Source organism: Anabas testudineus, chromosome 14 (genome assembly GCF_900324465.2).
Source record: "Anabas testudineus chromosome 14, fAnaTes1.2, whole genome shotgun sequence".
NCBI lineage: Eukaryota > Metazoa > Chordata > Actinopteri > Anabantiformes > Anabantidae > Anabas > Anabas testudineus.
The window spans coordinates 10,889,198-10,914,750 of NC_046623.1; the positions used below are offsets into that span (position 1 = coordinate 10,889,198).

At 37.8% G+C, this 25,553-nt stretch overlaps 3 protein-coding genes across 4 annotated transcripts; all 3 read right to left on the reverse strand.

Annotated features, from left to right (window-relative positions):
* Window positions 1-825: 825 nt before the first annotated feature.
* LOC113170987 (heterogeneous nuclear ribonucleoprotein A/B-like) lies at window positions 826-6,209 on the reverse strand. The gene is made up of 9 exons (XM_026373334.1): window positions 6,100-6,209; window positions 4,471-4,658; window positions 4,076-4,244; window positions 3,692-3,850; window positions 3,219-3,350; window positions 2,861-2,963; window positions 2,256-2,402; window positions 1,690-1,777; window positions 826-1,240 (listed from the first exon to the last, which is right to left on the reverse strand). Exons 2-8 carry the CDS (start codon window positions 4,635-4,637, stop codon window positions 1,707-1,709), a joined length of 948 nt encoding a protein of 315 aa, XP_026229119.1. The 5' UTR covers window positions 4,638-4,658; window positions 6,100-6,209; the 3' UTR covers window positions 826-1,240; window positions 1,690-1,706.
* A 2,852-nt stretch (window positions 6,210-9,061) lies between these two features.
* Window positions 9,062-11,611, reverse strand: btg4 (B-cell translocation gene 4). The gene is made up of 4 exons (XM_026372288.1): window positions 11,017-11,611; window positions 10,679-10,816; window positions 9,848-10,124; window positions 9,062-9,598 (listed from the first exon to the last, which is right to left on the reverse strand). The coding sequence occupies exons 1-4, from the start codon at window positions 11,187-11,189 to the stop codon at window positions 9,386-9,388; spliced, it is 801 nt and encodes a 266-aa protein (XP_026228073.1). The 5' UTR covers window positions 11,190-11,611; the 3' UTR covers window positions 9,062-9,385.
* Window positions 11,612-12,046: 435 nt separating this feature from the next.
* slc25a14 (solute carrier family 25 member 14) lies at window positions 12,047-24,547 on the reverse strand. Of its 2 annotated transcripts, XM_026371194.1 has the most exons (9): window positions 24,376-24,547; window positions 23,682-23,783; window positions 22,575-22,713; window positions 22,207-22,301; window positions 19,416-19,501; window positions 18,899-18,994; window positions 18,336-18,460; window positions 18,002-18,215; window positions 12,047-17,178 (listed from the first exon to the last, which is right to left on the reverse strand). In XM_026371194.1, exons 2-9 carry the CDS (start codon window positions 23,743-23,745, stop codon window positions 17,137-17,139), a joined length of 861 nt encoding a protein of 286 aa, XP_026226979.1. In that variant the 5' UTR covers window positions 23,746-23,783; window positions 24,376-24,547; the 3' UTR covers window positions 12,047-17,136. The 2 variants fall into 2 exon arrangements, with proteins under 2 accessions (XP_026226979.1, XP_026226978.1); XM_026371193.1 differs by lacking the exon at window positions 24,376-24,547 and having other exon boundaries at window positions 23,682-23,802.
* Between the last annotated feature and the right edge of the window lie 1,006 nt (window positions 24,548-25,553).

The following is a 25,553-nucleotide window of genomic DNA, read 5'->3' on the forward strand; positions in this document are numbered from 1 at the left end:
ACTGCACATAACAATACTGATGTACTTTTTGTACTGTCATATGTATCAGTAGTGTTCTCTCTATGGTTACTTTTGCCCTTTCTGCTGGTGTAATATTGCAAACCTCCCCCAATGTGGGAGGAATAAACATTTATTTGTATGTGACAATTTACAAACTAACTATCTTATATAACTTGCTTTGTACATTTGTCTATAATTTTTAAGGTATATTTTTTATCCCCCACACCACCCAAGTCTTTTATTAAATGATAAATGAGATGCCAGCAGCATCACCTTTAAGAATACCCGTTTAGGTTTATCCATTCGGACTCATCTGGAATAACACTGCCCCATCAGGGTGTTTGCAGAGTGAAGAAAAGCAGCAGAGGCACATCAATAAATAAAAGATCTTCCAGAACAATAAGTAAGAGTTAGTAACAAGTATCAACCACATAAATAATCATGTCAAAAACACTGACCGGAGAAGGGTGGACCTGGCCCACTGGATGTGGCTGACATGAAGTTATTTATTCTGATGTGCCGAGACACTGCTTATGATTAGTTATGTTTGTAATGACTAAAATCCATAGCATCTTGACATTTATTCATTTTTGTTGCTGCTTTTTCTTCTTTGGCTCATATGGCTCACTCCCACAAACGATTCCTCAACACAATGTGTTGTACTTTTGTACAGTCAGAATAATCCTAGATAATTCACAGAGAATGAACAGTCTGATGTTGAGTGAAACTGAGGAAATACAACAACTAAGCTAGGCAGCCTTGATTACCGACTTTAATTAAGAAGTGAGCTTTTATCCTAGTAGAAACTGGACGCACCACAACAAGAAATTACTGAAAACTGTTTATTTGTCAAAAAAGCTCCTTTACAGCGCCAAGATTTTCAACCTGTAAAGCCAGCAAACATGTAAAATACAACCCTTACAATACATTAGAATCAAAACAGGTACCAAAAAGTACAGTAAAAATTACACTTCCAATGATGGAAATGTGGAGGAGAGAAGGAAAAGGAGAGAACACCAAAGGGAAAAATAAAACCTAAAAATGAAAGGATAAAAAAACAAAACAAAAAAAAAAAACAAAAAAACAAAACAAAAACAAACAAAACAAAACAAAAAAAAACATGAAAAAGTTACATTTCAGATGTTTTCTGTACAAATGGTCTTCTGTCATAAAATAGGTTGAGTTAGGCCAGTGGGTCCATTCAGCCGTCGGCCATCTGTGTTATTGGATCACTGGAGTCCTGAGGGAGGACATTCAGTTCAGTTTCTAGTACATATACCACAAATACAAATTCTACATCATGTATTCAAACAACATGACAGAAATAAGAAGTGAATGTGGAAGCGCTTCATGTGAGATGTCAAGGATTTAATCGACTTTCCTGGTACATGCCATCTGTGCACTGGCACATTAAAAACAAATGTTTGGGCTGCATGCATCAACTGCATGCATCAAGTGTCCCATCACCAGGGTGGTGATTAAATTTATAACACACATATCACAATGAATGCACAAATGCAGAATGTATGAACTTGCCATTAGGGATTAAGACAAACTATGAACTACATATTCCACGGTTCAAATCTAGCTGAGGAATTCTGTGGCATCCCTTCTCCTCTTCATGCTAGTCGACTTTCTGTGCCTGTGGGGCACTGTTTGTAAAAGAGTGTAGTTACAACCATAGCATACCTTGCAATACCGTGTAATCAGTATGGCTTGTAGCTGGTCTGGTGTGCCCCCCGTCGTGGGGTTTTTCCGTAGTTAGCATTGCCCTGATCTATGGGACAGAGGTGAAAAGACCAGTCAGACCGTTGATGATTGAAGTCGTTCAGCATTAAAATAAAGTCGTCCAACATTTTGGAGATATACTGTTAACTTTCTGAGAGTGAGGTGAGAGGATTGATATCAACCTAAAGTTTGTCTGTTGAGTGCAGAGTTGCAGTAAGAACATGGTTCGCATAAGACTAGAGGAAAACATGAACTGCCAAACAAACAGGTAAGAGCAGCTTTAGAGTTGCTGGTAGTTGTATTCTGAAAGCTACTTAACACACAGGAATGAGAACAGTGTTTATCTTAACAAACGCAAATTTCTTTTCATGTAAAGTGTCGAACCATGTCTTTAACATCTGAATTCTCAATTAAGTCAATTCCTTAGGTTGCTTATTGATAATTACATATGTATGCATGGAACACACAATGAAACTGGAGCAGTGCTGCTGATTCACTAAGAGCAACATGTTTGTGCATATACCTACTGTAATCATATCCAGGACCATATCCATAGTAACCAGAAGAGTAGTCATAGTTGCCGTAGCCGCTGTATCCACCATAGCCATAGCCTTGGTTACCATAACCCTGGTTCCAGTAGTTACCATAGCCCTGATTCCAGCTCTGGTTCTGACCTGAGACACAAAAAAAAAGCAGAATTCCCATAGAAGCTTCAGCCTCAGTCTGAATACAATTTTCTTTTTTCTTCCAAACCTCAGGACAACAAACCTCTCCCTGAAACCACTATGAGTAGACTGGTTTAAATTATATGTTTAAGGTTTTGGACTATAAAACTTAAAGTTATATAGAACAAAATCAGATAAAAGAATTATTAGATAAGAACCCATAGTTAAGTCAAACTCTGGTCTTGGCTCACAGCAAGTAAATCTGTTGATGTAGTATTTGTAGTTTCTCTCAATTATATTTAGACATAGTACTAAAATGCATTTAGAGATGCATGAAAGGAGAACAGCCTCTTTCTTTTTGCTGTTTTTCTGACTATATTCTTTACATTTTGTGGGGACGGACGCAAATCAAATGTTGACATTGCTCTTACATAGTCATTAAAACATTCAGTCTAGATTTCTCTTACCTCCACGTCCCCTGCCTCCCCTGCCTCCATAACCACCACCACGTCCTGCTCCATATTGCTGCTGCTGGTACACCTCCTTTGGCTGGGCAATCTTCAGCTCACACTAAAGAGACACAAACAAATGTTGAACCTAAAACATACATAAAATCTTGAGCTCAAAACTGCTGCCTGAAGGAATCACAGCTGGTTCCAAGAATATAACTTGTGGCAAGATGAAGTTAGACAGCATATTTCTCACTACGTGATGGAGTGTTACAGGTCACATATAGCATCATATAAAGCAAATTTTCAGTTTCATAGTGGTATCATGAATTATTAAAAGCTGCTAAAGTGAAAGTGTGTGTTTGTGTATACATACCCTGCCACCCTGGATGTTGTGGTATTTCTTCTCCAGACACTTCTTGACGCTGGCTTCGTCTTTGTACGTGATGAAAATGAAACCCCTCCTTTTTTTCGATTTAGGGTCAATGGGAAGTTCAATGGTTTCGATCTGGAAGGAAAAGAGGATTAAGTTTAAGTTTCCAAATATTTAATTCAGACAATTAGGCATGTCAATTACGATACAATTAAGATTACAACAATTAAGATTGAATAAATCATGCATCCTTCCTAATTCTGTGCAGAGATGTGTGTGTTTAAAAGACGAGTTGGCTCTTCAGTGACCTCCAGTTCCATTGGAATCATTTCCTTTAGTAAAAAAAAAAAGTGAAGTACCATCTAGATTTCAGATATATGTGGCTGTGAATACAGGAATCCTGAGAGGAGTAAGGTTTCCAGTGTTCTATCCAAAGGTCAAAGGTCTTTGTAGTGGCTCCATCTAGTAAAACTGACCTCTCCAAAGGCCCCAAAATATTCCCTGATGGTGTCCTCTGTTGCTTCAGGGTTCAAACCCCCGACAAAGATCTTCTTGACAGGCTCCTTCTTCATGGCCATCGCCCTCTTGGGGTCAATCTGACGTCCATCCAGTCTGTGTTCCTTCTGTTCCAGCACCTGCAGACAGATGTGTTGTCTTTATTGAAAGACTGAAAGACTACTTATCAACATTGGAATAACAGTCAGTATCATGTTTTTTGCTAATAGTGTTAGCAAAAAACCCTGCTGTCTGTTTAAAAAAATAAATAAATAAATAAATAAGTTCAGGGTACCAAAAGAGTGCCCCATTGACCAACTTCTGTGTTAAATGACAAACAGCAGTAGAGATCAGAGATGACTCACCTTATCCACGCTGGCGGAGTCTTTGAAGAGAACAAAGCCAAAACCTCGAGATCGGCCAGTGTTGGAGTCCATTTTGATTGTACAGTCCGACACTTCACCAAACTTACTAAAGTAATCTTTCAGGTCCTTTTTACTTGTGTCCCAGCTGAGGCCGCCCACAAACATTTTTCTGCAAACACACCATTGCACCACTGATTTATTTCTTTTGTACACACATTATTACAGCACAGGTAGCCTTAGCTAGTAGCAACCCAACATCTGTTTAAATCAACCAACTGACAATCCTGTTATCAGTTGCATGGGAGGCCATAAGTGAAACTATTTAATGACATTATATTTCTTACTGAATATGTTAAGTGAGACTGGTCCTATAGGGGAAAAAAATACACACTAACCCAGCATCCTCTTCTTCTTTGCTGGCATCAATCTTTCCTCCATCTGTGCCATTATCCTGGCTATCATCTCCACCCATCAGCTCCTGCTCTGCTCCATTCTGGTCTTCCTCTCCCTCGTTGCCATTCTGCTCCGATGTCTCCATAAGAAGACTATCAGCATCTGCCATTGTGATGGACTCTTGAAGAGACTGAAAAAGGACAAGCCAAATAAGTAGGTGTTTTATATTTGTGTCATAAATATTGCTTACTTACTCCAATTTATTTTAGGATAAACATTTTATTACATTTCTAACTTGCTTGGGGACATCTGTTGCCCACAAGTTCATCAAGTACACTGCTTAGAATGCCACAAACGTGTTTCATTATATTATTGAGAGTCTGTAAAATTGAGTAGTACTTGTCTAATGGACTCCTACACAAATGCTTCTATAATTTGCCAGATTGCATTAATTTTTACTGTATTTAATAAAGCAGCTTTGAACATGAACATGAACATGCACGATGTTGGCAAATGAAGTACAATTACAAGTTGTTGGAATCAGATTTTCATGCAATGGCCTCTACTAGACAGGGCTAGAAAAGTTGCACTGCTACCAAGTATTTGATTATTGGAGTAACGTGATCATATTTATCTCAAACTTTTCCAATTATTTGGTGCCTTGAATGGCTGCAGATTACAACCATTTTCATTGATGATCTAACATTACTGATCTAAAAAAAAATGTTTAAAATCATGTTGATCATGTTTTTTGACAGAGAGCCCAAAAACCTGCAACAAAAAGTTTACAACAGTAACCATATCACCAAAGGAAAACATTTAGTCTAATAAAGTTGAAACATGCATGTTGCATTTCATTAATTTAGATGCAAATGTGACACCAATTATTAAAAGTAGTCTTATTTTCTGCGAGCTACCAATTCATTGACTTGGCTTTTTTTTTTTTTAACATAGCAATGTCAACAAATGTAAACTATATTAACCTGTTTCAATAACAGTGAAGATTTCTTAACCAGCTACTTTTAGTCTACTTGAAAACAATCAGTGTTAATTTCCTGCTACTTATTAACTTTAACCTCTGTATTTGTTTTTGTACCATGAGCTTGCACAAACACATATCCTTAACGGTTTGGTTAACAGTAACGTTAGTGGATAACGTAAACTGTTGCATGTTTACGAGGTTATTTGGACTTTGCTAGCACACAAAAAGCAGCAATAAACCAGCGTGACGCTCCGAATCAAGTGTTCAAGCGGACCGCGCTTTGCTCCGTTAAATTACCGCTCGGAGCAGAGTAGGCCCGGATAGCAGCTTGGCAGCTGACTCTGAACAAACGAACCAACGGGAGACTGCAAAAACCACAAATAAAACCTGAATCACCAGTGCCAAAAGCTAAAAGCCTTAAATTGTACTACAATGGAAGGAGGAGCTGTAGATTTAGTGCGATAACTGCGTTAACGTATGTTAGCGCCGCTGTGGCTAACGCACGGCTAGCTAGAGTTAGAGCTAACATGAAGATGCTGGCCCGATTGAAGTAGATCGCAGGCAAACACTGAAAACAAAACAATCACTATACTATGGTGCACAGCCTGTCTATATTCCGTTAGACACCTAAAAACAAAAGCATGCTTACTTTAAGGGAAATACCGGAGACGCCGATTTACTGTTCAAAATGGACACTCTCCAAATTCGCCGCTAACTCGTGGCAACATATATACGACCGGATGTGACCGAGTAGTGAAGCATGTCGTAATGACAAAGTCTGTGATTGGACACAAAGCCATGTTGTGCGAATGAAAACGTGAAATGATTGGTCGATTGCCCGCATTGCTGATGAAACATAAATACATCAGCCAAATGTCGTTCCTGTTTCCTGTCCTCTCACTGCTCCTCAAACTGTTTATAATTAATGAGGTAGTTTAAACCCCGTCTTAATTTGTGGGCCCTATTGTCCAAAGTACTATAATAATAATTATATCTTACTCAGCTACTCAAAAAAAAAAAAAAAAAAATCTGTGAATCATCTTCAAACATGGAGCCTGAGATGTTTCACGCAGTAACAACAGAGCTGCATCAGCCTCCTGGAGGATATCAGGGCCAAACTTTGTTGTTAGGCTCTATTTGTTCCCATATGTAATGTAATCCGTAATGTTGTATTATTATTATTGTTGTTGTTGTTGTTGTTTTGCATTTGTTGTGATTTCTGTGTAATTGATGGTAAATTATATTTTAGTGGAAATACTGTGAGATTGTGTCATAATCATGCTATGCATCTACATGCTGCAAATTAACAGTTGTTGAATATTGTTCTTGTCATTTTGTTGAGGTTGTAATGGGAAAATTTATTATAAAGTTATTATTGTCGCACAATTGAGACTTCAACAGGAGTAATAGGATCTGTAATTTGGAGGTTTTCTGACAAAATAACATTTGTAGACAGTTTTGTAGCCATAGGCGACTAGATTATCTTTAGTTGTATAACAGAAATAAATTATATTTATTGCTGTTCTTGTTTTAAAACATGGCACATGTAAATTATCTAAATAAAAAATATCTAATATCGTGCCCATAAAATTTTTTTTTATTTAAGCTGCTACCCTAATTTTCTTTAACTCCGAACATTGTCATAAAAGTAAAACTAATTTCTTTACCAACTGCTCATATCATCAAATGTCCCATGAAGCACTGACAGTGAACATGCATGCAGAATCCCAGACGATTCAAGATTCAAAAACCTTTATTAATCCCAGAGGGAAATTGTTTTGTCTTGTTACATCTTGTTACATCCCGTCATCCCCCTCTATAGAGAGAGGGATGATGGGACTCCCAGATTTCCTAAAGTCCATCACCGGTTCCTTTGTTTTACTGATGTTGGGTTGAACATGGTTGAGTCCACACCAGTCCACCACTCCCTGGTACTCTGTGATGTCTCCACCCTGAATAAATTCTAAAACTGCAGAGTCATCAGAGAACTTCTGAAGGTGGCAGGACGCAGGAGTTAGTACCTGACACAAAGTTACACAGGCAGACGTACTGGGGAGGGTCGCTGAGGTAGTCCATGATCCACAAAATCAGGTGAATGATTGTCAATGAATGTCAACCTGCATGAACCAACTGCTGTAAAACAAGATGCGGGTGTCCTGTGGATTGATTTCCTGTTCTTATATACCACAATATTGTAAGTTCCAACCTCAAAAAACACTCTATTTCCAGGCTGCATTTAAGAAAGAGGGGCCCAAATAATAAATGCAGCTAAAAAGGTAATCTTGTGGCTCAGGGTGAGAGTGTTTATTACTGCCACTGACCGCTTCACCCAGGCAACATCAACTATAACCGCCAACCAGGGGCAAGTTGAGGCAAGATCTGAAACATGGGCGCGCGCACACACACACACACACACACACACACACACACACACACACACACACACACACACACACACACACACACACACACAGAGTAAAGTGTAGCTGTGGAGACAGTGTTGTTTCTCCAGCAGTGGTCACTTGTAAACAGATCTGTGAGAATTGCAGTGATCGCAGGTAAGAACACAGCGCTCATCCATTCACATACATACAACACAGCAATGTTTTACTATTGTTCTTGTTTTTGTAATAATTGAATTTTGCTGTGTTCACTTGCATAAACAAATGTGACCTGTCAGTGATGTGGAAAAGCCTAAAAATAGATCTGCAGAACTGGACCTCAGCATTAGAGAAATTATAACATCACATATTTTTATCTGAAACAAGTTCACATTGATTCCAGCATTGAACTCCAGCTCACTTCTATCACTTTTGTTTGTAAACTGCCATGTTTGAATATTTTGTATTTGTATTTATCGGTCTTTGATTTCTAGATTTTTTATTTTAATAAAGAAATTTGAAGCATATGATGTAACAAAACTTCAACAAAATCTTTGAAGTGAAAGTTCACTGGATCATTTCATGGTTTCTACAGGCTGCTAGAGACAGGTAAATTGTTGAATTGTTTTTGCAGTGTTGTTCAGATTAATTAAATTTGAACACTGTATGTGACACGTATGTAATCAAATTAAATGTCATTTGGCACTATGCATATAGAATTGAGTTGAATATATGAATTAATAGCATCTATAAAGCTCACCAATTAAAGTTATTTTGCTTATGCATCCGCTGCGTCAGCCATCTTACATCTAGCAGCATTTATTGCAGTATCACGGCTTCATGATGGCATGATTGGGGTCGTTGTGCAGGCAGTGTTGTTAGCTGATTGTTTAAAACACACCAATCACTAACTACACTACCAGAACAACCACCACCACACACAGCTGCTCACCGAAAGATTTGCGGGACTGAATATATATCTTAAAAAAAAAATATTTGTCCCATCAACATTTTTACTGGCATTACCTATGATTTGTGATGAGTTTGTGGCTACAGATTTTATGTTGTAGCTGGAATAAAATTGTGACTTGTTCTTCACACCTTGATTTCGCTTGTGTTCATACTTTACTAGTAGTAAAATTCTCAATTTGCTGCAACACTGTCGCGTCAAAGAGAGAAGTGGTGACGAGTATTTAAGAAGATAAAACCAAAACATGTAAAATGCTTTAGAATAACCAGCAGAGCTGACACATTTATTTCTTTTCAATGACAGTTCAATGTTACTTTATTCACACTTACTTTAATTTTAGGTTAAAAACATTTAGAATAGAGGGTTTGGTTAAAATACTTTGAATACTTCAAACATCTTTAAAAATCGTGCTTAAACAGCATAAATCATTACTTTAAACCACGTACAAATAATAAACTCGTTTCCTTTAAAGATACATAAACTGTCCTGAAACATCCCCAGCGTATATCACTTTGATCCTGCATCATGGCTCCTGTGCTGAGCAGCGACAAGATTCTGAATGTAGGTTAAAGGCTGAGGTCACTCTAGGATCGAGATTTGCTGACCCAGTGGTACTTGTCAACACGAGGCCCACTGAAGGTGAATGTGGCTCGATATGACTTGAAGCCTTTCTGGCCAGAGAACTGGGAGATCGGACCTCCGGCTAGAGAAGCATGATGCAGGAATGTGTCCCCAGAAAAGGCCTTCCGCTTCTCCCTTAACCAGGTCTGAGGGGCGCCAGGAGAAAACTCACTGAACTGAGGGCAAGAAGAGCAAAGGGTTATTAGGATTGTACAGAGGATAGTAAGTTAAATTTTACAACAACGTTGCGTATATGTCCAATTCAGAGAACCATTTTGACTAAATTACATCATAAGGCAGTTATGGTTACTAGTTACATTACAATTCTCACCAATTTTAACAAGCTTACACTAGAAGTCAGATATTCAACCATCACCAGGCAAGAACATCAGTATAAAATGAAGGCATTTTCCTACAGCGCCTACCCGATAGATGCTGTTGGGGTTGCTGACAGTCGGGATGGTCTTGGGTTCAGGGTTGGTGGGTGGGATTGGAGCAGGGCAGAGAGCCGTCAGGCTGCCACTGCTGCTGCTGCTCAGGCTGTTGTCTCCACCTCCATCCTCTTCGTCTGAGGAGCTTCCTGATGGAATATCGAGGCTCGCCCGCTCCACGGCATCATGAATGCGGCGGGAAAATTCCCTGTCTCCACGACGACAGCTGTCCACTGCAGAGACACAGAATGGAGTGCTGTGTTCGCCGTATCTGCAAAAAAAGGGGAACAAACCCACTAAAAACTACATTCTGCAGCATTTTAAAGCAGCTCTATTCACTGCATCAGATTCAAACATAGGGTCATATTTCCATCTTTGACAGTAGTGAGACACTGCACTACCTTTTGGAGTTTTAGTAGAACATCAAATCAATAAAAATATTAGTTTGATTCAAGTTTTAACAATAGTCTTCACCTTCATTATGAAGCTACTGTAGAGCCAGTTGATGTTTAGCAAAAATAGGAAATTATGCTTTTTTTTCCCCAATGCTTACATCTTGAAATTTAGTCATGCCTGTGCTCAAGTACTAATTTAATGGAGAAAGGTGTTAGTGTGAAGTTTAAAGTCCAGTTATTTAAGACCCCGATTAGGTTGAACATACAGATTTCAAATAAACCACTCCATCAAGAACAAAGTTTAAATTAAATTTTCATCATCAACTATTGCAAGAGCCAGTCAAGCACTGCAGTTCAGAGGTACAGACCCCTCTGTGGCTCTAGCACTAAGACTTCTGTGGATTATCTACATAGTGAAGTGGGGCCCGACCTGCAGGACACCTCTCCTGGGTCGACCCACACGGTCAACTCCTGAGGAAGACCCAGATTCTCATACCGCACCGAACTCCGCTCGCAGGCCTGCTGCAGCACTGGGTCCTGCAGCAGCACACGGTTCATACGTAGACACCTGAAAGACGTAGCAGTTACAGTGATCAGGATTTGAGAAGGGGGACTTATTTTACTTTCACAAGTCTTGTGGAAAATGTGGAAAACTTCACCTTGCTTGTAGTACTACAGTTTTACATTTCATAAACTCATTTTGTTTTACTAATTATCCAACCTCACATTTTTAATGCAGCAGGGAAACCCACTAGCAGGTTTACTGACCTGTATGCCTGTCCCTTCATGGGTGCATCTGGGTGCCAGTGGTTCTTGTAGTTCTCAAACAGAACAGAGGTGAGGGCAGCAGCAAAGCGATCCCTGCTGTTATTATCCAGACAACCATACCTCTTCACCAGCCGAGCCATAAAGAACACAGCAGCAGCAATCTCCTCCTTCATGGCTATACACACATACACACCACACTCTATACTCCAAGTTAAATAAACCTGACGAGACTGAGCAAACTCACAGCTGTACTGTTAAAAGCCAGAGAATAAAACACGCGTAGGATGATCCTACTGTTACAGAAAAGAAAGGAAAAAATAAAGTAAAACAGACCAGAAGAACTGGAAACCAAACAACTCAAGCAAACATATTTGCTGCTGAAGCTCTGGAGAGAACTTCGCTGTGAGTTCTAATGCTGATACACAAAAACAATAACGCAATTTAAATATGAAAACATAGACATCTGCATGCAGCTAAATCTTTGTGTAACAGCAGAAACCTCACGTAGATACTAAAACACTCAGCGCCTCCTTAGTTTCTCATGAGGTTTAATAAAACCACAGTTCAGCTGTGTGACAGGCTGACACACCTGAATCTGGTTGACTTGATGAGTGTGTGTGTGTGTGTGTGTTTGACTTCTCTTAACATGTTTGGTGAACAGCTGGTTATAGGCCTACAAGTTAATGTGAGCTGGTGTGAAATGTTTAATGAGTCATTAATATATAAAATCAGTTTATTATATTATTTATCATTTTGTACTTATGTCATCATCACTTATGTGTCTCTTTTATTCTGCAGCTCCACCTTGTGGTAACATACACTCACTTGTCATCAGTCAGTCACAGAGAAGCTGCAGCTTTGTATTCCTGAATCAAGAGTCACCATAACTCTCTGGAGCATTTTAAAAATCATTGCAAGATTCTAGGTGTTTCACACTTTCACATATTTATTTAAATATTAAAGTCATTAAGAACATTGTTTTTACCCAAATGTACTCACCAGAAAAAAAATAAAGTGCTACAGAAACAACCACAGCGTATATTTTTTATTTGAGTGATCACTGAATTTATATAAAGCCAAATCCATTCTGTCAGAGAAATAAAAAAAGTACTCTGCACCTAAAATGTCCATAGAAACTGATCAAGTAAACTAGTGAAAAGGTTATACACATCAATGATACGAGTTGAGCAGATACCAAAGTGCAAATAATAAGTGGGCAGTGATGGGAAAATTTACCAAAAGACCTCTGTCAGACGGTTAATTACAATTTCCACATTCAAAGTATTTAAAACCATTTGGACTGAACTGTAGCCTCTGAAACACCATTCTGAAGTAAAACCTGTCCTTTAAAAACTGACAGTAGAAAGAGGCACTACTTTGGCCTTACAATTAATCAAACCAAGACAACAGTTTCAATCAGTCTGTAGATTTTTAGGATGTTTTTCTGCTGTGATCAGGATTAATGATGCCGACTACCTGTAGTCTAATTTTAATTTAATGTCCAATGTGTTCATTTTAACATTGAAACAGGTGGCAGAGGAAAAGTTTGCAAAGAAAAAGATTGTCTGAAGGGGAAGTGAGCTTTAAAGTTGTGAAAAATCTACTTTTGAGATTAAATAGAAAAGCATCAATTAAGCAACAAACCACAATATGCTAAAAATTCAGATTTAAAGATGCCGTATAGAAAGGAGAAAAAAATAAAAAATAAAAAAAAAGAATACAAAGATCAAATGGCACCAGTGGGAGAAAAGAAATGCAGAGGTACAACTATTTTCTGACTTCTTTTTTACCCTCAAATTGTGAGATCCCCTTCATAAACATAAAGCACTACATAAATTTATCCATGGAGCAAAATCAAATTCCATATGCTCCTTTTCTACATAAAACCTTTTTTTGTATTGTGCGAGTACTACTAAGCAATTCTATGGATCCATTTCCTGGAGTGTGATGATATTACAAAGCTTAAAACAAGACAAACTCTTACAAACCAGTGTCAAAACTGAAGCAAAGCTACTACTCAACACCCACTTTTTCAAGAGCTTTCAGCTGTGAAACCCTCTCTCTACTGATGAGTATAAAACAGTGGAGGAGAATGTCACGATTTAAACCAAGAAAGCACAGAGAAGACGGCAGGCGTCTGAGTCATCAAGTGAGTCTTCACTAACAAACCTTTCAACAAGATAAGATGTCTGCTGGTACTCGCTATAGCCAGGACCTTCCCTGAGAGGAAGACTATTAACGCAATATCAGAGTAGGACCCTAGGCAAATGACCAAGGACAAGACATAGACTGGTCCCAGCAAGGACTGGGAAAGGGTCAGAGGTCACTGACCAGTGGACGGCCACATGACAGAACAAGGAAGGCTTTTACTATACATCATATACATAGCGGAGTAAACACCATTCATCTTGATGAAAACTGGACAGTTTGGTTGCTCATGGGAAAGTGAGTATGTTGACCTTAAGTTTGGATCATACTGTCACCTAGTACTGTTCATGCCCAACAGAACAGAACTGCTGTGGTTACAAAATCTAAACTTTTTTAGTTTAGTTCAACTGTGGGGAACCACTGCCAAAATATTTCAAAGATGCAAGGGTTCATCCCCTCGTTCTGATGTGACCAGGCCCTAAAACTGTTGGACAATGTGGGAAATAAGCACATTTGTGTTATTGCCAATAGTGAGATGAAATGGCAGAAGAAGTTAGCTTACAGCTTAAGCTATAAGCTAACTGGCAGCAGTAAAATCAGATATCACTTATCACTTGATAAATTAAATCAGATCAAATTAAAACAAAACCTTTGACAAAAAAATAATAGAAAAACATGGCAGTGTTGGCATTAAATACTATTTAAAGAAATCAAAACAGGAATGGAAAGCAGCATCAGCACAACTGTATTCTTCTCGACCAAACACAGAATCTAATAAATAGATCATTGTAAGGTCAAAGCAGATCAACATAAAAAGCCGAACTCAGAATCTTTGAAATACATAACATTTAGCATAATGTTAAAACATAAAGAATTTCCAAACATATAGTTTTAAAATATATTTACCATGATGACAGCTTTTACAACACAATTTCAAGTGAAACTACAGAACATTCAAAGTGAAAACTGAAAGAAAAAAATAACTTTTACCAATTTAAAGGCGGGACAGTTCATGTAACAGTGATCAGAATGATGTGATGACGGAGTGAGCAGGCGTGAATATACATTTACAAGAACATGATTTATAAATAGGAGAAAATAAACTCAAAATCAGTCACTTGATTTTCCAAAGAGTGACGAATGTTACCTAAACATTTAAGGGTCAGTTCATACAAACAAAGGTGAATGGAAAAGAAGCTGTTTTTCATTCTTATTTGGGCGAGCTGATCTCTTAAAAGCTGTGCAGGTCTTTTGGATTTAACTTTGTTAGGTTTGATAGTTTCTATGAATAGATACAGGACTCAGAGCATGTATATGTATATATCTATATGCACATATTATTTTACAGAAGTTGCACATTCAAAACAATGTGTTTGTGGACGGTTTAAATGGCTCAGGAAAGCATGAGAACTGAGGTAACAGAGCACACCTCCTCCCAAACACTCTAAAATGTACTGAACCTTTTTTTCTAAATGTTAACTTCAGTATTATAAGCACATCCATCTGTGGACAGTAAAAACAGAATAAAACAAAACAAAAACAAAACAAAACCCACAAACCCAATATCATAATGAGGCATCAGAATGGGCAGAGGGGCAACGTGACCATAGAAAATAATTGTTGACAGGTGATAAAAGCATAAGGCTGTGACAATGCAACTCTTCCAGAACTCCAGGACTCCATTCAGTATTCACAGATGCAGCGTGGAAGAATAAACTGATCTACACAAACTACAATCTGACCGTCACAAAATGAAAAGGACATTAGAGTAACAGCTGAAAATAGTACCAACCAAATAAATAACTCCTTAGAAATGTGACCTGATGGTTTTTTTGTTTGTTTGTTTTTTGGATTCTGCAGACAGGAACAATCTAAAAGCTGTCAATGACCACTGATTCGTTTTAAACCAAAAACTCAAGCACCACTGACTACAGCAGGATTTCTGTTGAATAGCAGCATGTTTTCAATGTGCGTTAGCTATAGAAACGAGCAAATGTGGGTTGTTACAACAGAAAAAGATAACTTTTCTCAGTCTAAAGACAATTTGGAACACTTACTGGAGGACACATCACAGAAAATTGCTGCTAAGATGAGAATCCTTTGACTGAGCTGCTGTGATATAGATAGGCCAAACACAAGGGGAAAAAAGCCTTAATCTTGTAAAAAAAAAATAAAAATCAAATGTAATAAAATTTGGTAAAATTATAACATAAAAAATGTTTTGGTGAATTAAAGCGTGAGGTCAAGCAGGGGGAAGCTACACTCCTGTACTGTTCAAACACATGAAAATCAGTATTTGCAAATAATTCAAAGCACTTGTTTTGATTAAAGTTTGCAGACTCCTTATAAACAAGTAAAAATAAATGTTATTAAAAATTAATTTGGACTGTTTTATAATTTAATTTATATATGTTGTTTAATTCACAACATTGTATTGAAGTCACCGATTCTAACCACACTGACTTTCAAGACTTCTGCAAACCAAATTTTCAAGGAACAAGAGTGGCTACAAATGAACTCTCAAGAATTACCTGCACATAAATGTAACCTAGTTTGATACAAACATTTGGCACAAAGGCCTGCTTGTCCACTTTCTTTCCACACCATGCCTCGTTCCTCTTACCTCAAACAAGTGAGAAACCATAGTAAAAAAAAAAGAAAGAAAGAAAATCAAAAGCACAAGGCATCTTATGCACACCTGAACATGCCAAAGATAAAATACATGCACCTTTATGTCTGGATGAGTCTGTACAGTACTGATCATTATGGCAGAAATAGCAAATCACAAATCATGACTTCCTTATACTACAGCAGACTGTAGGTGAATAAAAAAAGTCCATGGCCAAAGCAACAATAAAGAATAACAACAACTAAAAGCTTCTTTAGGAGTGACTAACCTGGTTGCACTGCTTCCTTTAAATACAAAATTAAAACATGAATTTTCTGAAAATTTAAGTGTGAACTTTTTGTCATTATGGGATAAGTAAAACTTCAGCTGGCTCCTTAAAAGATAAATGTCCAGAGTTGATGTCCTAATATGTCCTAACAAAAAATAAACACTAAATCAAAAAGGGTTGAGCAATTTTAATTTAAACTGCACTATAAATGTCCAGGGGCTTTTGACACCAATGTTTGATACTGTATCAAAGCTGACATGAGAAGTGTTGTGATGTAAGGTTTTTGAGTATCATTTTCAATACAAAGTCGAATTCATCTGAAGAGCTGTTGAGCATTGTTACTTAATTGTTTCTTAAAGCACAAAGTGCAGTTTGTCCTTGTTGCAATACCTACAGTACAGTAACAGTCAATTTGTCATATGTACCACTCATCCATACAATTTCTCAACATTCAACAGTTCAGTAACACCTGTTTTTTGCTAACACATATCATGCTGTGCCCAAAATATTGGGGCTCCCACACACCAGTTATTTTTAAAATTTCATAGTCACCATTTAGACTTCACACACTGCGTAGTCTCACGTTTGGACTAACATTTTACAATGGCTAGGCTTACTATTGCATTAATTTCCTGTATTTTTTCAGAACTATGTAGGAATCCAGGGCAAACAATCATAAATGTCATCTTTACGCTTCCACTTTTGCTTTCTACTCACCCAATCCACAGTGGCAAACTCCATCTTTCACCAGCTCAATTAAATAAACTAGTCTTCCTAACTTTCCATCGTCAGATACAACCAAACATTTAGCTGCCTGGGGAGTGTCAAAGGTGTCTGAGGGTGAGAGCAATCATCAAAGCAACAGTACTTAAAACTGTGAAAACAAAACCAGGGTCAATAAATAAAACAGAAAAAAATTGGATGAGTATGGGTAGATGATACTGCGTGCTGTATTACTGGTATGGATTTAGAGGGTGATTATACTGGTGTTAAAACTCCACGTTCTGCCATGCTCACATCCCAATTACTCCCAACACAGTCTAGTAGACCAGTGAGGTCCCATTTCCTGCTCATGTTAAAACGGGAGCTTCTTCAGCTGCTCGAAGGTGATGAAAAACTGGGGGGCACATTAAGGAAAACTTCATACTGCAAGAGAGTTCAGGATGGAAATGTTTGAAATAAAATTAAACCAAACAGGATGCACATGACCACAATTTGGACTGCTGCATCATTAGTTCTGAGAAATCTGACTAAATGAGACTAGATGACAGACAACACAACCTGTCTGGAACATTAGAAGTCATCACACCACACATGTAAACTTACCTACAGCAAGACTGTTTGGTCAATATGTGCACAGAAGACAAAACATGGCAGTTCACACAACAAGGGAGCTTAACAACACATTTGTCTGTCACAGAGCATATTCAAAAGCCAATAAACAAATCCATTTTACTCAAGTCGCCTCTTTGCATTACAGATAATATGTAGTTTGAACAGGTAAATTGTTCTTACACTGACATGCAATTGAGCACTATCAAAACGTTATACTTTGATACTAAGTTAAGTAAGTAAGTTTCTGGTAAAGACAAAGTTAATACCTGTCAAATCAACAAACTTTAGTTTACTGTAGAAATTATATAAAAAATACTGTAGTTTTTTCATAAAGTAGACTAAATGCAACACACTTATGGGATTCAAGATGTAGCTATTTTAGTATAAAAAAACTAAAAAGTCCTTATAAGCTGACAAATTTCTTCTCAATTTTCATAGTATTCAGATCTATGACACAATTTTAAAAACAGTTAGTTGTACAGTGTTAATTCTAGACCTTTTTGCTATTCCAGACTGGGACTCATTTTTCCAAAAACCACAAGTGACCAGAAATCTTTTTCTGTTTTACCCACCTATGAAGAAATGGGATATGTTTGAAAGGATACAATGATGTTCCAAGGCCCCAGTCGCAGCCAATTAGGCCAGAAACCCTTATAGAGAGCGAAGAAACCCTCATTCTTCCAAGTCTGCATCACTCCGTCAAGTGTTCCTTTGTACATGGGGCTTCCTGACAGAACTCGCTGGTTCATCATTCGGGTCCGAACCACGTCTACAGGGTTGGATGCCAGTGCCCCCGCCAAGCCACACGTAAAACTTGAACTAGACAAACATACATACAATGAAAACGTTAATGGACCACTTGAAAGTTGTAAAGCCTAATCCCCAACTACTGACACATGATAATATCTGAAAAGTACAGTTAGGAATTAAGAAACTTACATGAAATGTGTCAAAATGGTGTCTCCCATAAGGCCAGAGCGGAGGAGGTGTTTCTTTGTTATGTCATACACAGGAAGTTCCACCCCAACAACAATGGCTGCTCGCTGTGCTGTGGGAATGACGCCCTGAAGAAAAGGATTAGGTAAAAAGGTTGACTAAAACTACTACATTATAACCTAGCAAATGAGTAGACATACAACAAACCCATATAGCTAACTGCAAGACACGGCATGTAAAAGGTAAAATTGAACTTTTTAACTTAAAAAATTCTTCTTCTTCTTCTGGCAAATATGCTTATTCATTTTATGGCAGAAACCTATAGCATACAACAGGACTGAGCAAAACCCTGTGTTGTTCATGAATATGAAGAATGAATGAATGAATTAATTAATTAGGTTTTAAGCTTTAGCAAATAGTCAGAATGATTTACTGATATGACTTTTATGTAGGTTAAGCCAGCTAGTATGAAGTGAAGCACCTGATGAGCAACTTTTACAATAACGAATTAGGCACCATTATGGAATCCAGTGTCCCTCACATACAAAGAGTAATTCAACACTCACTCTCCACAGTCCCCTGGTGCCCTCTGTTTGGTAGATGTTGATAAAGTTTGACATCATGCTGCCTTGAAGCAGACTGCCCTGTGCCTGCATTCTGATCTGGTGAAAAGACACAAACCATAAAGGGTTAAACTCTCCTCTGATTCACAACACTTCACTTTGTGTCACATATAAACATTTGTTTGTAGAATACAGACACTTTACATTATTCCAATATTCAACAAGATGGTTTTATGTGGGTTCGGAACACAACAATGACAAGTAACATACTCCACATCAGCTGAGACAGTCCAACCTAAACTATTACTATTTACCTTAAGCTGTTAAAGTTAAATAACTGTAACCTAAAAAATTTTTAAATCCAAATATAATCTGACATTTTGGTTGTTTGCTTAAACTGTCTATATTTAACCAACTAGGAACATATTGTTTTAGTGCTGGATGAAGGGGCTTGTCAAAATGATTCACTGTCAAAAACAGACATTTCGCTTTAAGTCTTGCACCCAGCATTGGAACCCACCTTTAGGACGTCAGTGGGGTTGGCCAGAGAGGAGGACAGGACCCCAGAAACGACACCACAGAAGACATTGATGACCATAGTTTCATCTGTCAGGAATGAAACAACAAATGTTGTACATTAACACTTATTACAGTTATTCTGAGAGTCCATAACTTTAATCATGCATGCAGTCCACTTTTTTAAATTGTCATTTTCAACACACCAGTAGAGCTTGATTATTCAACACAAAACAACTTGTAATATTTAAAGTCATCTCTCATCCAGTGGATGTGTCTGTGTCTGGCAGCCACGTAATGCCAACACCACTCCTCCCCTTCCTGGAGCTGCTGCTGCAGTGTGCACACAACTGTAGCTCTATTTCTCACATCACATTTTTAAAATAATTTGTTTCCAAATTTACTTTGGAAACAATTCTTGACTAACAATAACATTTAATTATTTAGAGGCCATACTGAAAATACTGCTTGTATCAGATGATGACTGAAATCATCAAAATTAGCTAATATATGGACATGTGAGATACAGCAGCTTTGCCAACAAACCTGACATCAAGGAAGTTTAGATTTAAACTGTAAAATGTCCTGCTTAGTACATATCTTAAAATGTCAAATGTTCATATCAGTATTAGCTCCCTAACATCAGCACTACTCATACTGGTGAAGAAATGTATTGCTTTTTTTTTTTTTATAAAAATAGCCTGCTCTGACCCAAACAAGTTACAATCTATAGTGTGTTGAAAATAACACGTTAAGAATTCACATATAAATGTGTTTTATAAAGATCCTATTTAATCCTAGAAACGCTACACATTGAAAATTGCTATTAAACTAGACAATATAAGGCTAAGAGACAATCAGAAAAGAAAGATTATTATAAGTACAAGTGATAATTTTCAACAATGATATTACTTCACTGTCTACAAACTACATCTTTACACAAGTATGCAGTATTTAAATGTGTAATCATTGTCAGTAATCAAAAATGATTATGTCTAAATTAATGTTGTTGGCATACATGTTACTCTTTACTTTGATCCACTTGGAGCACTACATGGAGGAAATAATTGTATCTTGATCAACATAAGTGGTTGACCAAAAAGTAGATTTGATAAACTTCAAACAGTGTGAACTTACTCTCATGATGTGTCAAACTGCACCAGCCTGACACTCCAAGCAGACCAAAACACATTTGAATTAAATAATTAAACAATAATAAATAATTAAAGGAAATTTCTGTTGTTACTGCACACTGGCTTTAAATAAACAGGAACAAGTGTTAGCAATTAGCCTTGGCAGAGTCTGTCAGTGTTAGAAGGTGGTGGATCTCATTAATAGTAACCCAGTATGGTGTCTAGAGTTGAGAAAGAAGCAGAAAGAGGTGGAGATAAAATAATAACGGGTTGAGTTTAGAAAAATAGTTACAGTGATCCATGTTCAATCTGACCACCAGTTAGAGTGGTGTCCCTCGTGTCTCTCATTTTTTGGGGGGCAGGGCATTGGGCCTTCGATCCCACCACAACCACAGGGTAAAACCAAGCCTGTATCAAAACAAGCATTCAAAACACAGTGGCACCATCGCTGCACAGGGCATGCAAGGTTGAAAGGCAAATAATCAACACAAACAAAACAGGTGTTTTGTATTTTGTACACAGGATAAGTTCAGGCTCAGTAAGCTCATTTGCAGCCCTTCATTAGTCCATCGCTTCTGCCACCCAATTCCTCACTTCTGTTCTTTAGCTTCATCTACTCTATTATTCATATTATCTAGGTTGTACACTAATATCATTAAATATTAATCATTAAATAGTGCGCTGATTGAAGAGAAACAATTGAGTAGAGGGAAAGAGAAAACAAAAAGGGGCAGGACCCAGAATTCAGGGAGTGAAAGATTGTGCCAGATAAAGAAGGATCCAATCAACGGGAGAAGTGATATGACAAATGAAAAAGCAGACAGAGAGGCAATAGAGGAAGAGATACAGCCTATGGTCGCAAACTTCCTGAAATTCAGAGTTGTGCTGGCGCCAGCCAGTTGTTGATAAATGTAGTACAAATCCTTTTTGGCTGATAACTGAAGTGGTTCTTTTTCTCTGTCAACACACAGGACAATAACTCGTATCTGCTTTACTTTTTACTATATCTTTATCCAAATTTGGCATAAATAAGGTTTGTCTACTGCCTCTTCAACTTGACAGTTTTGGTTCTGTAGTGCATGATGTACATTTAAAGTTTGTAATAAGGCATCTACAATTACCTACTCTAATTTAGTCATCAGTCAATCAATAATGAATGCATTAATTATTTAACTGATTAATCATGTTGTTGATGTGTTGTGTCAAAGATGGTGACTTCAAATGTCTTCTCTTGTCACTTACAGCTTCAGTGTGAATGTAGCCTGACTCACGCTCCCCCCTCCCCGCCCCCCACCTCCTTTGTCTCTTATTTTGCTTGCAAATTAGTGCTGGTAAGTTAACTTACTCATTCGGCTTTGAAGACAGGCCAACACAGGTTGTCACGACATATTTAACCTATTTGTGGGTGCGGTTTATACAGCAATACACTCAAAACTGCATACAGTTTAGCTGCTGTGCAAATAATTCTATTCAGTGAAATTTAGCTGGTAATACCAGTGTCACTACACTAGTAATACCAGGGTAAATTAGACTGCAGTTTTTGTGTTTCTTCATTTGTTCATCCACATTATTTGCTATAACTAACAGAAGCTAATATTTAAGCAAGCCTGGCAGAAAGACAGATGACAAGATCTTGCAAATAATGGAAGTAGTGACACCCACCTTCTGGACGACTGACAAACAGCCTCTTCAGGGAGTTGTAGGTTCCTATCTTGATTGTCCCATAAGATGCTTGTCTCAAAAGAGCAGGGGAAATCCTGAGAAAACATGGAAAAAAAAATTATTAACCTGCACTCTGTGGGTAAACTGAAGATCAGTGCAGAAGAAAAGTAAGTGTTTATCATTAACTCTCCTCTACCAGTTTCACTGAGGAGTTTTAAAATTTAAAATTAGGCTTATTGTTTATTATTCAAAAGCAGAGATGAATTACTTATAATAATAGTGAACAAAAGGTTTACTTAGCATTTACTGAATTATGGGTATTCACTGAATGCATTGTGTGAAAAGAGCCTTAAAAAGTTGTTCCATACCCAGAATATAGGGCCCGGATTCCCTCCTCTTTGCCAATCCTGAAGAGGGCATGGAACATGCCTCTGTAGCGCACCTCTGTGTACTGGGACTGACCCTGGACCTGAAGCCTGGTCTTAGTTAGGTCAATGGGAAATGTCCCTGGTGATAAATAATAAATTATATTAAATAATTAACAACAACATCAGTTAATTGAAAACAGAAATTGAGGGAATTGGAGTCAATAAATGTTTGAGTCAACAGCATTAACTGAAATGATTTCTACAGCACAATAAGGTCTGCAAAAAGTGAAGGGGTCTGAATTATTTCTGAAGTCAATGTAGGTATACAATGTATGTATTGTAATAAATAATACCAGGGTAGTTAAGTGGTGAGTTTGAGAAACACATAATGTAGACAGCAAGAATAATTACAATGGTGATGACTGTTACAATGATGATGATGCTGATGTCAAAATTCATAGTGCCAACATTATGATGAAGGGATGGGAAGGGTGGCAATGGGACATTTGTAAGGTTTTTAAGCACCTTCCAAAGTTGCCAATCCTATACGTGTACCAAAAATACCAGAATGACAGTAACTTTACAATTCAAATCTTTAATTTGGAAAAAACAATTGCATCTTGGAAAAATAGCTATGCAGAAGATCAGTTTACAGTTCTAGTTCATTTGTAAAAAAAAACTAAACAAAAACTGATGCCTTACTTAGATGTGACAGGAACACATATGAGATAAAAATGGGCAAATTGCCAGGCTGATTGTTCTTTAAAATTGGCACACATCACTTGTGTGATGTGCAAATTATAACGTATTATAAACTCCAAAAACCTGACTGAACTCGAGTTTTATGAACTATGTGAATCTGCAGTTGCAGGGCAATGCTTGAAATGTGAACCATATACCTTTGATATTCATTCAACTGTATGCATCACTCTCTATCTGGAGCCAGTGCTACCATCACTCAGCAGATACTGGTGCAAGATTTTCCTACAGCTGCAAATTCGTCAAGCTCTTAATGCATAGAGAAGTATTTGCTATTATACACCATACTAGAAATAAAACCCGATGATACACATACACGGCGTCTGCATGTTGTGGTGCATCACGTACCGAATTCTGCGACAATCGAGGCCATCCCTCCGTAGATGAACGGTTTCCAGTTTAAGTTGGACATCTCCGCGGCGGCGGCTGCTTCCACCTGCTGCAGCCCCGCTAAAAACAAGAGCAGGCAGCCCAGACAGAGGTCAACACAATGCTGCAACTTGAGACAATACAACATGTCGAGAAACATTGAGATCTAATGATGCTACAGATCAACGAGACTCCTCAGCATCAGCATCCCAGCATACTGCGCCGGAAAGAGACGCCCGCTGTGTCGAACACCGCTAGGAGAACCGTCGTATTGGTTGTGCGCCTGCTTATTGGCTGTGAGGTCTTTCAATCAAACTTTGAAGGGATTTGATTGGCTGTTGTACCGGGGAAGTCAAACCATGAGCAACAGTTCGGGGACGGCGACAGTGTTACGAGAATAAAAATTAAGTTATTTATTACCGTCAGCGCTAGTCATATACTTAATACAGAGAAAAGAAAACGAAAAAAAAATCTAAATTATCATGATTGTTGTTCAATTTTAATGCACATACTGTCTTTATGTTGTTTGTTATAAAGAAGACCATACCAACTGTTCAGAAAGGTTAGCCCAAAACAGATTGCTACAGCTAGGCTAACAGCTAACTAGTAAGCTAACACTTCTGTAAATTACTAGCCCGCTTCTTAGCGAGGTTACCGATTAGCAGCTAGTTACCGTTACATGCAGCCGAGACGTGACGTTTCTGTGGTGTCGATAAAATCCGCGGCCTGCTATTTTACTTGCTTTTCCATTATCTAATACGAATGCATGGCTTGACTTTGGCAAAGTGCAAGCAGAAAACTTCTCGCCTGCTGTTAGCTTCCCATTTCAGCTAGCGTCAAGCACAGACACGACAAACCGGAACATGGTGAAACTGTATTTCCGTTAATGCTTTCAAAATAAAATAGAAAATAGAAGCAAGGTCATAACAGTCCTTAAAATTAGTAACACATTATAAGAATATTGTGCCTAAAGTGTTGCAGGTGTTTTAGGCATAAAAAAAAAAATTATATATTTTAAAATCTTCTGTCTTTATTTGAGAAAACATCTTCAGAAGACTTTATTTTAGCAATTTCTGTGGCACAGTTAATCTTCTAGGGAGAGTATCATCACTCTGTTCATACAAAAGTGTGAAAAAGCAACATTGTCCACCAAAATGAGTACAACAGGATTTCAGGAAACATTGAATATTCATGGCTCATTCACTTCACTCAAGCATTCCAACTAAAATTATATCTGATCCTCGTCAAAACAAAATGTCAAAGTTTTTGTTCATACAGCTACAAACATCTCATCATTTATTTTTCTTGACAAGCAAACTCACTGATGTGGTATTTTCTTTGCTTTTGCACTTTAAATGTCACATTTTTGTTGCTGTGAGCAGCACTTTGCCTTCCCTATACATAGCATAGAGGTACAAATCTCATAAGCTGCACGAACAAAACCAAAACAGTATCTGCATAATGAAAGTAAGAAATGGTTTTATGTAATTTCAGTCTACCAAAACTTGAACAGACCACTGCAGCACAACTACTGGGACTGCTCCTTAATTCTATACCCTATTGCTGCCAGTGCTAGTACTCTCAGGTTAATCAGGCCTGTTTATCCTCAGGTATATTTTAGACCAGTTACGGCTGTAGACCCAGTCCCAAGCTTCACTATGAATAGCAGTCACCACCAGCCACAAAGCATCTTTACATGAGTTACTGATTTTTTATCTGTAATTAAAGGAAAGAAAGGTTGTTCCTTCTCTGACAAACTAGCAAGTGCAGGAATTTCAACCACCAGCCTCCTTGTTACATGCTTATTTCCGTGCTCTTCGTTGTTCATTAATTGTGCAATAAACAGAGGAG

What these genes read in the sequence shown, in the direction of transcription:
- LOC113170987 (XM_026373334.1), bottom strand. Translation starts at nt 4,637, where the DNA reads ATGGCAGATGCTGATAGTCTTCTTATGGAGACATCGGAGCAGAATGGC. An exon ending in ACTCCGCCAGCGTGGATAAG is followed by an intron (nt 3,851 to 4,075) that starts GTGAGTCATCTC and finishes ATCTGTCTGCAG; the next exon opens with GTGCTGGAACAGAAGGAACA. An exon ending in ACAACATCCAGGGTGGCAGG is followed by an intron (nt 2,964 to 3,218) that starts GTATGTATACAC and finishes GTGTCTCTTTAG; the next exon opens with TGTGAGCTGAAGATTGCCCA.
- btg4 (XM_026372288.1), bottom strand. Translation starts at nt 11,189, where the DNA reads ATGAAGGAGGAGATTGCTGCTGCTGTGTTCTTTATGGCTCGGCTGGTG. An exon ending in CCAGGAGAGGTGTCCTGCAG is followed by an intron (nt 10,125 to 10,678) that starts GTCGGGCCCCAC and finishes CTTTTTTTGCAG; the next exon opens with ATACGGCGAACACAGCACTC. An exon ending in ACCCCAACAGCATCTATCGG is followed by an intron (nt 9,599 to 9,847) that starts GTAGGCGCTGTA and finishes TCTTGCCCTCAG; the next exon opens with TTCAGTGAGTTTTCTCCTGG.
- slc25a14 (XM_026371194.1), bottom strand. Translation starts at nt 23,745, where the DNA reads ATGTCCAACTTAAACTGGAAACCGTTCATCTACGGAGGGATGGCCTCG. An exon ending in ATCCGGGCCCTATATTCTGG is followed by an intron (nt 22,302 to 22,574) that starts GTATGGAACAAC and finishes ATGTTTTCTCAG; the next exon opens with GATTTCCCCTGCTCTTTTGA. An exon ending in GCACCAGGGGACTGTGGAGA is followed by an intron (nt 18,461 to 18,898) that starts GTGAGTGTTGAA and finishes CCTTTTCTTCAG; the next exon opens with GGCGTCATTCCCACAGCACA.